This window comes from Carettochelys insculpta, chromosome 11 (assembly GCF_033958435.1).
Source record: "Carettochelys insculpta isolate YL-2023 chromosome 11, ASM3395843v1, whole genome shotgun sequence".
Classification (NCBI taxonomy): Eukaryota; Metazoa; Chordata; order Testudines; family Carettochelyidae; genus Carettochelys; species Carettochelys insculpta.
Window position 1 is genome coordinate 41327115 of NC_134147.1, and position 12682 is coordinate 41339796.

A 12682-nucleotide genomic window follows, 5' to 3' on the forward strand; every position below is an offset into this window, starting at 1 on the left:
CTTCACACAGTCACCTTTTCCTAAAGAAGAAAATATCAAGTTGAGACACTGACTTTTCCCATATAGCAATTCAATTTTTTGTTGAAAGCTGAAAAATTTTCAGAGTTTTGAACTAACCAACAAAGATTAATTATCCTTTTTTCAAAAATATTCCCAATAGAGGCTTTTTTTTTACAAGCACCAGTCATTAATAAATTCAGTGTTGTCTCACTCACTTTTCAATGCCAGATGTAATTCATAGCATGTGTAACAATTCAGTGCTGTAAGCAGCCGTCTGTTTAGAAATGATGAAAACTGCTGCATTAGAGCAGCAGCCTTCAGTTTTTTTTCCCAGGCTGCAATAGATCTTTTCTCTTTAGAGTATGGGAGGGCAGAGTGTCATTGACTCAGACACACCTAGTTATGGCCTGCCTTAGACTCATGGCCCCCAGGATGGGAACTCTTGCATTGCAGTAATGAAAGACAAATGGGAGATTGCTCCCTTCAGGTTTAGTTAATATTGTTGTCTTAAGTCAGCCATAAATTCAAAACAGTCACATGTGATATATGCAATCAATTAAAAACAGTGCAGCTTACCAACACAGCTATAAAAGGCTATTTCTTTCTAGGTTGATGACAGCTTAGGAACAAAACCAGACGGCTTAGGAAACAAAGCTCAAGCATGTTATTGTCTTGGCGCACATGCCTGTCATCCTTTGAACATCCTTATCTCTGTGGTCCAGCATTTCTTGTTTGCGCTGCGGAAATGGGAATGAACAGCATGTCCCCCAGAAGAAATAAGACGCAAACAAAGTGTGGGAAGAGCCTTCCTCACGCAAAACAGTGAAAGAAATTGTAATGGCTTGAGTGAGATCACAGGGGGGTTTATGGCTGAAATGACACATGCCCATGCTATACAGTTGTGACCCAAACTTGTGCCCAGCTTCCAGAACCGTGCCTCTATTTGCATTTTGTAGCCTGTAAGCACTGCTTGTGTTGAAATGTTGGAAACCCCTACATTTTAAGAGGTGGTGTAGAAGTGGAGAGTGGTCTAGAAGTTGAGCCTAAGGGGCTGACTGCTAGGTGACAAGTGTCCTCAGGCCTCCTTGAAATCAGAGAATCAGGTTTCCCTTTCTTACTGGTTCAAGCTGGGAGTAGATCCACTGAAGTCAGTGGAGAGCCACCAGTTTAAGTTCAGTGTGGGTAGGCTTCCTTTATTTGGGTGGACACTGAGATACTCAGCATCTCAAAAGATGAGGTCTTAGGACTCCAAGGCTCTGTGCTCAGCTCTGCTCCAGTTCACTTGTGGGCTTAGGCACTCTCTTAAACCTCTCTGAACTAAGTTTTCCTATCCATAAAATGGGTATAAGAATTTCTTGCTTGTGGGAGCACGATGAATAACTGAGTGCTGAGATCCTTATGTGAAAGGTGTTCTAGAAATGTAAACAAAGGCCCCACATCAAGAAAGTAACACTTTTCAGAATGGCATTCTGCTCTGTTTTCATTTTTATACTGTGCTCATCACCATAGTATCTGAGCACCTTCCTGTAGTGTGCTAAGCAATATATACCTATCTCATAGAGCTGGAAAGGATCTTCAGAGGTCATCCAGTTGAGTTCCCTGCACTTATAGCAGGACCTATCACCATCCCTGACAGATTTTTAAAATCCATTTGCCCTAGTCCCCTAACTGGCCCCTTCAAGGAATGCACTCACAAGCCTGGCTCTAGCAGGCCAATGCTGTAACTACTGAGCTATCCCTTGCCTGCTCGAAGCAGTCACAAGATGCTCCACAGCCTCCATTACTAGGAAGTCTGCTGAAGCCCCAGGATTGGGCCAGCAACCTTTAGATCTTCAGTCTAACATGCTCCCAGCTGAGCTACTTCAGCAGCTATGACTAGTATCTCTCAGGTGGTGTTTTTTCTCAAGTCAGTGAAACCAAAGCATATGCATACATGAAGTACAAAAGTGCTGTACTGAGTTAGGGCCAAAGTGAAGACTTTGTAGTGGGCAGTTAAATTCCACAGAGTCGCACTTTTGGAAAAAACAAAAGCAAATGCCTGGCAACATTTAGCAGGTTTATTTAAAAAGACAGCATTTGGTTTTGGCTAGGGTAAGGCAGAAGTGTTCACAGCATGCACACATTTCTTTTCCGCTACAGGAGTTTTAAAACGAACACACTAAGGTAAGGTCTCCATTAGTGCTTTTGTTAGTATAACTCCATATAACGTACATCTCTGAGGGGGCATGTAAACATACAGCCCTGAGTGGCATATGTTACTTCAGTAAAGCACCAGTGTGGACAGTGCAGTGTTGGCCAGAGGCTGACAGGAGAGCTCTCTCCTGTTGCCATAAAGCAGCTACACAGGAGATGTTACAGTGGCACAGCTGCATCCGTACAGCTGCACCACTGTATGGCCTCTAGTGTAGACAAGGCTTAAGTGTAAACAACTTGGGATAACATAGGGGAAGGCTGGTGTTCTGGCTCCAGCACAGGACTGACAGTTGGGGCTGTGAGTTCTTTTTCCACCTGTCACACTGTAACCTTGGGCAAGGAGCGTGTGAACTTACAAGTGTCCCAGTCTGTGAAATGGGGGTAATAGTACCTCCGTCCTTTGCAGGAGCACTGTGACACTCACGTCATGTTAGCAAAATGCTTTAAAGCCCAGGATTGGAAAGTGCTGTACAAATGCAAACCATTAGAATAATGACCATTAAATGTATCATCTTCTAAATTACTGCATAACTAACGTTAAATATTGCAGATGTTTTGCTAACGAGCAGCGCATATATTGCCATCCATGGAATAAGATCTGGGGCCATAGAGTGGTCTGCCACTCCATGCTGCAGTTCCTCAGGCTTTGCTCTCTATAGATTTTTATGGCAGATGGGAGCCATAATGCTCATGGGTGGAGGATTATGGCATGAGGTTCAGTCCTTCGCAAGTACTCACAAAGAGTATGTGTTCTGCATCACTCCTCCCTGTGTACTTCTGGAGGCACAGAGAGAGGGTGGTCTCCGCCTTCCCTTACCACAGGGATTGTAGCGGTCTTTGGCCTTTGTGATATTCCCTGAACCCACCTGTAACAGGCTGCCTCACCTCTGAAGGGTTGGATGTCTGGGGCTAGCCAGCCTGGATGACAGAGCTAGCCACACCTGGGTGAGACCAGGGTGATGGCACTATAGGGAGCAGAAGGTAGGTGCAATAAAATTGGGGCAGGTGGCGGGAGGAGAGGTGAGTTCCAGAAGTTAGGTAGACAGTGGGTGTGGAAGGCAAAGAGGAGCTGCAGTGAAAAGGGGACCCTGATGGGGAGAAGGGCTGGAGAATCTGGAAATGAGAGGGCCAAAGTGCAGCCAGGTGAAGCCTGAGAGACTTTGAAGTAGGGCCTAGCTCAGGGAAGAAAGGCTGGGGATTCCCTGTGTGAAAGCGGGGAGGGCTGAACTGAACATGGCGCCTGGAGACCACCCAGTATGTAAGGACTCAATAAACAGGGCTCCTGGAGGGGGAATGCTTTGGACTGAGACTGTGGTCTGAGAATTAAGGCCTTGAAGAAGAGAGATACTAAGACCAGGGCACTGCTGAGTGACCTCTGGCCACAAGGAGGTGCTCAGGAATCAGCCATGCCACGGCCTGCATAGGGGAATGGGCAGTGGACACCCTGCCCCTACGTGTTCCAGCATTCTGAGAACCTTCTCCATTGATAGTAGGCTGGTTGGACCTTGCAGAGAGGTAGCTAAAGAAGGCTTTCCAGAGCCCGGTTATCTTGGCTTACCTATTGTTGAGAGATTAGTGCGTCTGACAGTAGTTGGTCGTCATGTGTAAGATTGGTAGTTCTGGTGCTCTTTAGGGTTATGGCCCAAGGGAGTATTACAGGAAAAGCACGAAGCAAAAGTAACTGATACAACTTGTTGTTTTTATGATTTAGCACTGGTAGAGTGACAGTAAAGCGCTTGGCTTGGCGTACGTGCATTAAGTATTATGTTGTCCAGATGCTGATTTCATTTACACCCATGTAATTCTGGAGTAACTCCATTGTATTTACTGGAATTCCTTGACAGGCCAGCATGGCTGAGGTCAGTGTCTGGGCTGTGATCCCCACTCACCTAAACATAGAAAACACTGCATGCTTAGATGGAGGGACTGGAGAATGGGTACCTCTTAGTAATCTGAGAGGTGTGGGATTTACTTTCAGGATAGGTTTTTTTGAGAGCAGACGCACGGCATAGGATTTTCTATTGTTTTATTGGTTTTGTGTTTTTAACTGATTAGAGCCTGAAACGTGCGTTTTCTTCTAGTAGTTTAAATGCAAGTGTATGCCATACTGGAGCAAACCCTGGCCATGTAAGAATGTGATGATTATCACATCGTGGCTGCTAATAGCTGCACAGGGGCAGTGAGGCCAGAACTCATATCCACCATAAAAAAGCATCGTCCTCCCTTCCCTTCCACTTCAGCTAAAAAGGAGAATTCTCTTCACACTGTGACTTGTACTAGAGCTGTACTAATTCCAGTCAGCAGAGCAGAGGCATGGCAGCTAGTCCATGACCATACGCTTCGGGTGTATCTTCACTACCAGAAGATCAGCCTGGTCAGGGTTGATCTTCCAGGATTCGATTTCACACACCTAGCGAAAATTAAACTATCCAGGTTGACAGTCAGCCTCACTCTGAGGATGACCAGGAAAGTCTGTTGTAGATAACTAGCTAGAATTCTATATCGACAGTCAACTTTAATGTCTATTGTAGACCTGGCCTCGGTAATGGAGGCAGACTCACAGTGATGAGGATGCCAAGGAGAGGCCAGTGGAGCAAAGTTTCAGAGAGGAAACAGCTTTCAAGGAGGGTTTTGGTAGTAGATGGGGAGGTGGGTTGCACAAACAGAGAAGGGATGGTGATTCAAAGCACAAGGAACCACATGGGAGAGAGTGTAGGCACTTCAGATAAAGATTTTGGAATCATCATTGGTAAAGAATTTCCACAGCAAACCAGCCAAGCGCTTCATAGTTGTGAGCCTTTGCAAACAGGAAAACACGCATTTTCCTTGAGAGGACCCCGCGTTCCTGAGTGCTGTTTTGGGCTCCCCAGCTTGGCCACACTGTAAACAAATGGTTTTGCACCTGCTATGTTTAGTCAGACAAGAAGGGGCTTCTGAAAGGGTGGAGAACAGAATCCCTGTTCTTTTGGGGGGAGGAAGGTTCACTGGATCGCAAGGGCTCAGTGTTGGGTTTCTGATGAGGCGAGTGGTGTGGCTGCACAAGTAAATGTACCATTGTCCTTTGGTTCTGGCAACTGAACTCTAGTTTCGTCAATAGTCAAATCTTAAGTGCCACGGGCTGGAAATGAAACTTGTGGTACCGTGTGGCAGCCCTGATCGTCTCCATAGTAGTCCCATGGATGCCTACTTATAGCAGCTGCTCAGCACTGTTAAACATTTGAGGCCCTTCATCCCCCTCCAGCATGCACTAGGGTGGCTGCTAACACACCTGAGTGTGGACAAAGTGCAGTCAGGGAGGAGCATTACAGGAGAACAGCCACTGTGCAAAATACTTCCCTAGCTATGGAGCTAACAGCACTTCCTCTTCATGGGATCCCACCACAGCGGCTATGGGGGGCAGGGGTGGTGGCGCTGGCAAGTGGTGACGCAGCCAGGAAGCATCATTCCAAGCTTCCAAAGGACATTCCAGTTTGTTCTGAGCAGCCTTACTGAGTCCTGTCTGCAGCATGCTCCTGTGGGAGAAGTGTGCACACCTGTGAACCAGGAGATATAAAACAGCACAGCCCTGAACTGGCCCTCGTTTCAGAGAGAAGAGGGAAACTAGAAGACTATCAAAAGGCCTCTGTGCAGTGCCTCAAGGTCCAAATTATTGGAACTAGCACACATGTTGGTTCCTGGATGCAATGTGATTCCGAGGTCATGCCTCTGCTAGCCTTCCGCACATGTGCTAATCTCTCTGCTGCAGTGTATTTTGCATGGACTTGGTCAAGCTGTAACAGAGTTTGTGCTATCCTTTTCCAATTCCTTGGTGTCTTTTCTGTGCTTAAGAGGATGACTTGTCCCTCTGAAATCTTGTAAGGTTTTCAAAAGAGGCTAAAAGTGGTCAAATTGTTCTTATCTGTTTAACAGGGTGTTTGTCATTCCCTTTTCACTATCTCGCTTCAGGTATTTTTTGCTTGCTCCCTACTAATAAGCAGGAAGTTAAATGCAATAAGTCATAGTTCTTTGAAACATCTGTATGGTTTGGGGAACAAAAAAAAATGGAAATCAGAATGTCTTGGGAGAGAAATAAAACCTTTATTCTTTGTTTTTCTTTTTTCTATTTTTTCCAGGTTTTACATTGAGAGCATTTCCTTTCTGAAGGACAAAAACACAGTTGAACTCTTTTTCCTGAATGCAAAATCTTGTGTGCACAAGGTAATGTGATGTCTTTTGAAATCATTATTATTTTGCATTTTTCAGTACTAGAGCTCATCATTTAGACTGATAAATTAGGTGTTAATGAAATCATACTTCTAGATTGTGCTGAAGGATTCAAATCTCAACACACCCCCAACTTCAGGTGCATGGACAAATCAGAATGTGATGGATTCAGGATGCACTTCTCACAGCATTTTGTCTTTGAAAGGGCCCAAACCCAAGTCGCAGATCCAAATAGGCCCAGACTTTTGAGCGTTCGAAATCTGGATCAGAATTTTACAGCTAGTCCTCAGCTTTAATGGACATCATACATGTTCTTTCTGCATGCATGTGATGCTGAACGGGTAACAAAAGTGTCTTCCTTGGTTCTTCATTCATCTCAACCACAGCCCTGCACCAGAATCAAGGGGATAATATGGTCCTGTGTACAAGAAACATTAATTTGAATGTGGTTACTTCTTTCCCGACAAAGTCAAGAACAAAGATAACGTACTTTGATTTAAAAGTAAAATACACAAGTATTTGTGTACTCAGACACACGTTCTGATAAGGAAGTTAACACTTTGTGTAGAGAAAATGGGCAAATGTATTTCTAAATTTTTGAAGGTTTTTTCCATCATGATGTCATGCTACCAAGTTTTTAAAGGTAAACTAACTCTCCAGAAGAAGGGGAATCTCCGTGATCTACCGTGTGAGCACATCAAATACAACCACAAGGGACCCTTACCTATGCCAGTCTGTTGAACCTTTGCTGTAAGAGGAACCATTTCAGTAAACTCCATTGCAGCAATGCCTAATATTTCTATGACTTTTCTAGTACTGTAAAGTTAAGCACCTGGCACTTCTGGTTTGGTTTTGTTTTTCATGCAAGTGTGGAACTCAGGTTTTACAGGCATTAGAAAGAAATGGAATAATCTGCTCATTCATTGACTGACTGGTGCAGCAATTCCATATATTAGTTCAAATTCTTTCCTGTGTGGCTCCATTGTTTGCTGACATTCAGACACCTCACATTTTAAAGGGTTGTAGTTCACTAGTTTGGGTGGAAGACCTCCACAGAACATTTAATGGCAAGATTATGGATTTCACTTGTATAGGCAGAGCTGTCCCATTCACAGGATGAGGTAGGGTGGCCACCCCAGGTCCCGCACTTTTGGGGGCCCAGGGGCATCACTGCTGCTGTCCTATGAACAGGATGGGGGAGGATTACCTGAGGTAGGGTGCAGCAGCAGAGGGGTCTCCCCTTATACTCACCGCATGGTCAGCACCTGCTCTACTCTGCTGCACTCTCCCAGCCTACTGAGCCCTGCTTCTCTGTGGCAGTGGAAAGCGGCCTCCCCTTCTTGCCACCCACAGAGAAGTGGGACTTGTGGACTCGGAGGGCGTGGCGAAGTGGAGCGGAGGAGGCTGTGGCTTACATTTCATGGTGAGTGAAGCAGTGGGGAGCAAAGGGATCTGACCCCCTGCTGCTGTCAGCTGCTGTGCCCTGCCTTAGGTTGGCAGAGATTGCTGGAGAGCGGGTAAGGAGGCAGGATGTGTGTGGAGCGAGGTTGGGGAGGTGCCTGTGTTCCAGAGTGATTGCCCATGTCCTCCACGGGATGGCCCTGGGGGTAGGAATTTGTTTCTGGGAGAATAAGGAAAATGGCACCCTGCTCCTTCACCTCCCAGGTAAAATATAGAATATAAAAGTAAATGTTTGTGAAGAATCCTCACCCTCTTTGGTCAGGCTTAAGTGCTGGAGAGTCTCAAGTTGAGTCTCTTTTTGCCATCTCAGATAAGTATCTTGGCCATTGGTAGAAATTGTTTCAGGGAACATTGAGACCATTGAACTAGGCACAAAAAATATGAAGTTGGAGAATGTAACTGACTTAGTTATGGGATGTGAAGAATATTACTGCTGCCCCGAACTAGCCTATTGTACTAGCTTTTATTTTAATAGCAAAAGAGAAGTTTGGCTGGTGTGTGTGTGCATGCAGTATAGAAGGTAAGGGGGCTACGTTCCATACGTAGACACATGTCAGCTAACCAGTCAGGAAGACGCGCATCTGGCCCTGATAAATGTTGCTATTCACACATCATAGTTCTATAGCATTGAAAGGAACTGATGATCTTGTGGAAAGTGCTGGAATAAGTATTGTGTATCGTGCAGTGATTTGTTTCAGTGCGTCGGGAGTCACTGTAAATAATAACCTTTTTTATTTTGCTAGGTCAGTGCTTTAATTGGTGTTAGCATATAGAGTGCCAGCTGCCCAGCTTTGCACGGCACACCTGTCCGAAGTGGAGAGAAATTGTTTTCCCCAGTGTCCATTTCCCAGTAGGGAGCGTAAGGAAGGGGAGCTGTGCTTACAATTCAGCTGGGAAGTTTGATGGGAAGAAACAGCACTGAGGCATTCACAAACAGTAAAACCAGACAGCCCTTCAATCTCTTTGTACAACTTCCTATTCTAAGCTGGTGAAGTGAAAATGAACCCTGAGCTAAGAAATGTTTGTATATAACTTGTGAGAAAATCAGAGCAGACCTGTTGCCTCGTAGCCATGCTGGTAGTCTGGGAGAACCGTTTCATCTTCATAAAACTGCTTGTGCAGTTTGGTAGGGAGCCAGAAGGAACAACACCTATGTGCCTTGGGGTTTGAATACAGTACAATAGCACTGTGACGCAAGGGTCTTCCCTGGCCCTCCCATTGGGACTCCAACCCGGAAGATCCTTACACTGCAGGGATCTCATGCTAAGAGAGCAAGAAGGGGAGGGCAATCGTTTCTGAACTCCAGTAGCAAAAGCCTGAATATCTGTGGGTTCAGCCACTTGTGTTTGTTGTGTTCAAAACATGCTACACCCTGTGCAGATTGTCATTGTTCATTAGCACTAAACACAGAAGGGCCTCACCTGGCTGCAGCTTTATAAATGGTCACATCTTGGGCTTGATTATTATTATAGCTATATATACTTCTCTGTACATGGTGGTAATGCAATTCACAAAATTTCTTAATAGTATATGGAATATTCCTAATAAATTAGAGAAAGCAACAAATATGTGAGATTTGCATGTGCGTAAGGGGTAATAGTACATATAAAAGTGGGTAATCCGTAGGGTGTGGATGGAAAAACTGAATGCTGGCTATGAGTTTGGGTCAAGCTCAGTTCTGGCATAGCTCCACTGAAATCATTGGATTTGCCTGAAAGACAAATTTGGCCCATTGCTGTTTGGTGCTAAAATGAGTTCCTTTCTAGTTAATTCCATTTGGAGACCATCTGATCACAGTTAGGCAAGATTGCAGCTGATTTTAGATGATCAAAAATGCAGTTTACATTAATTAGTGTTGAATGCAGACTTGCATTTATTTATAATTGGAGATGCACATCTCCTAGAATTGGAAGGGACCTCAGGAGGTCATCTAGTCCAGTCCCCTGCCCTCTTGGCAGGACCAAGCACCATCCCTGACATCTATTTTCCCCAATCTCTAAATGGCCTCCACAAAGCTTGAACTCACAACCCTGGGTTTAGTGGGCCAATGCTCAAACCACTGAGCTATCCCTCCCCTCTGAAAGCCCCACCTTCTCCTTTTACCTTGCAACTAACAGGAGGGAAAGAGTACTTTACCCCACATGGGACTTGAATCCACAATCCTTGGCTTAGGAGGCTAATGCCTTATCCTTTAAGCCACTGGGGGATTTAGGAAGGTGGAATTCAGATGAGATGATCAGCCACATCAGAGGTATTCCAAAGCCACACTCATTCAGTAAACATCATAGTGGCTCTCGTTTGTGCTTCGGGGCAAGGAGGTGCAGGGCGAGTTAAGGGCAGGGTCAGGTGCAATATATAACCAGATTCCCAATTCCAGTGAAGCAACCTACTGGTAGTCATTCATGACAGATAAGACATTGGTATTTCTCAGTGGTTAATCCAGCTAGGGCAGCTGAAACTTGTCAGTGCCTTGTTTTGTTCCTGTTTTTGGGTGTTTTTGGTTTTCCTTTTGCTCAACTCCTTTTGACTGCCCTGAAGCTCTCCAATGTCGTTAAAGCGACAACCTACACATGAGGCAGGGAGCTCCATAATGCACTTGTGCACTATGTTTACCTAAAGGATGAGACATAAAGGCCCATTTCTTACACTAGATCTTTGCCTGAAGCTTCCATGGTGGGACGGGAATGCAGCTCAGAAGGCAAGTCATCAGACAGGGAGGTGTGAGGGAAGCATGGAAACCTGGGTGGATAAAGGTTGCTTGAAATAGCATCTCAATGATTGTAAATTATTTTCATAGGACTTCACTCATTGTTTTCCCACAGGTCAGTGGTTAAAAGGCAGGAAAGCCCCATTAAGGAAAGTGCCTGGCCTGTATTTAGATTAAAGTTGTGCTTAACTTTCACTGACTTTAATGGGATTTAGGTAAATGCTGAACTCTAAGCATATGTGCTTCACTGACTACAGATGCTTTCCTGACTCAGTCAGAGCCAAGCTAGATGGCAAAGGATGCAATTGCAGCATCTGGTGAATGTGGGTGCATTTATTTCAGTCATGCAATATGTATATGGGGGGAAAATTCACCCTTACGCCAACAGCCAGCGCCAGGCTCAAGTGACAGGCAAGTCCTACTTTGAGGCACCAAGTCAGACTGAAATGGGATCCAGGCCTTGTGCTGCTCCACTGCCTAGGAGGGATTTTCCCAATAGCTTGTAAAATATTGTAGAATCCTTCTGTCTGAAAGTGCTGCCTAATTAAGTGATTATTAGAAAATGTTCATTGGCACTATTTTCAAGTGAGAAACACTCTGTAGAATTTAGTCTTTGCATGTCTATGAGGCAGGTTTTTTCTGAAGCTTGTCTTAGGTCACAGTGTTCTGGCTTAGTTTCCACACTTTTCCTCTACCACTGCAAAGGGAATTTTTCAGGTCAGGGAAGGGATCTTTAAAGCCTTAAATACCATGGGGCCAGACTTAGCTACTCAGTCCAGTTTGCGAGTACCTTGCTCCACAAGGGGGCATTGGGGCTTCAGTGGACTGGCTGGCTGGCTCACGGTGTATGGTACTGCTCAGGGTGAGTGTAAGTGGCAGAACCCAAGCCTAGCAGACCAGCATCTCCAGCTGCACTAGCAGAGTGCAGTGCCTGCTGCTCTTTAATGGAGGCCTGGGTCAGTGTTTGTGGTGACCTTCCTGTGCCAAAGGAGTCTGGACTGTTCCTTTGCTCCAGGCTAGTGAAGTAGATTCCCAGAAGTGCATGTGGAGCAGAAAACGACTCTGCTCTGGAGAGCTACTTTCCCTTTTCCTCTCTCATTGGGCTCTTGCTCCCTTTGGAACGCTGAGCCAGTGGGCCCTTTCCAAGGAGAAAGCTGGGCAGCCAGCCAGACTTAGGATCCCCATGATTTACCAGGGTTCTAGATAGAGAACTTGTGTCTGCATCCATAGCCACAAAAATGAGCCACGGATTTTTTCTTCCACACCTGCGGATGCTGGTACCCAAGGATAGCCGTGGATTTGCTGGGCTGCAGTAATAGACTTGCACCCATTCCACAGCTGCTCTGCTACCAACAAACAGAGAAATGCCATGAGTGGAGCATTACACCTGGCTTTGCTCAGCCAATTAACCATGTTTGCTTTTATGCTTATGCTGCTGTGTCTTGATCATGGGTACTTCAGCAGAATAGTCTTGCTTATGAACTTCTTCCCTGACTAGTCTTTGAGCCTCAGCCATTCTCTGGCCGTGCAAGTTACGTGAGATCCTTGCAATTAATGCCAAGTTACACAATGGAAGGATAAACTCCTAATACTAGCCTGCACCATTCGTTCTGTTTACTGTGCTGCCCGCCTGACTTTGCTTTCCCTATGAACCCTGCAAGACAAACAACTCAAGCACCTTTCTGCATATAAAACCCCTGGGCAGCTCAGTGATTGTAAAGGAGTGTTTCCTTATCACACTGGTACATACGTGAGTACTGATACTTCAGGCCCTTATAACTGGTACTGCAGGCTCCTTTCTCCCACCCCTCCCTGATGACGTGCTGCTTTTTTAAATTATTTTTTCTGGACATCACTGCAGCCCTTGTCCTGCTCACTTGTGAGCAGTCTCATCCACCATGTACCTAAAGCTGCACCAAGCCTAGCGTCACTGAGGGCCTGAAGTTTGGAGTAGCCAAGTGTCCATTTACAGCTAGAGCATAGACAGCTGAATGGTAGGTAGTGCCAAGTGCTGTCTAACAAAGGAAACGGTCTCCACGCCGGAGGTATTAGTCTAGATGACAGACAGGACAGAGTGGATTGGAGCAGACAGAAGATGCGACAAAATGAATGAAGGAA

At 45.5% G+C, this 12682-nt stretch overlaps 1 protein-coding gene across 7 annotated transcripts in view; it reads left to right on the top strand.

Moving 5' to 3' along the window:
- FRMD4B (FERM domain containing 4B) overlaps positions 1–12682 on the top strand; it is a 139265-nt gene that overhangs the window by 41482 nt on the left and 85101 nt on the right. For all 7 annotated transcript variants that reach the window (XR_012647005.1, XR_012647006.1, XM_075005688.1 and 4 more), the window contains exon 5: positions 6306–6390. Coding sequence is in view for 5 of the 7 variants with exons in the window: in XM_075005688.1 (XP_074861789.1) it covers positions 6306–6390 (85 nt within the window). In the remaining 2 variants the exon portion in view is untranslated. The remainder of the gene's footprint in view (positions 1–6305; positions 6391–12682) is intronic.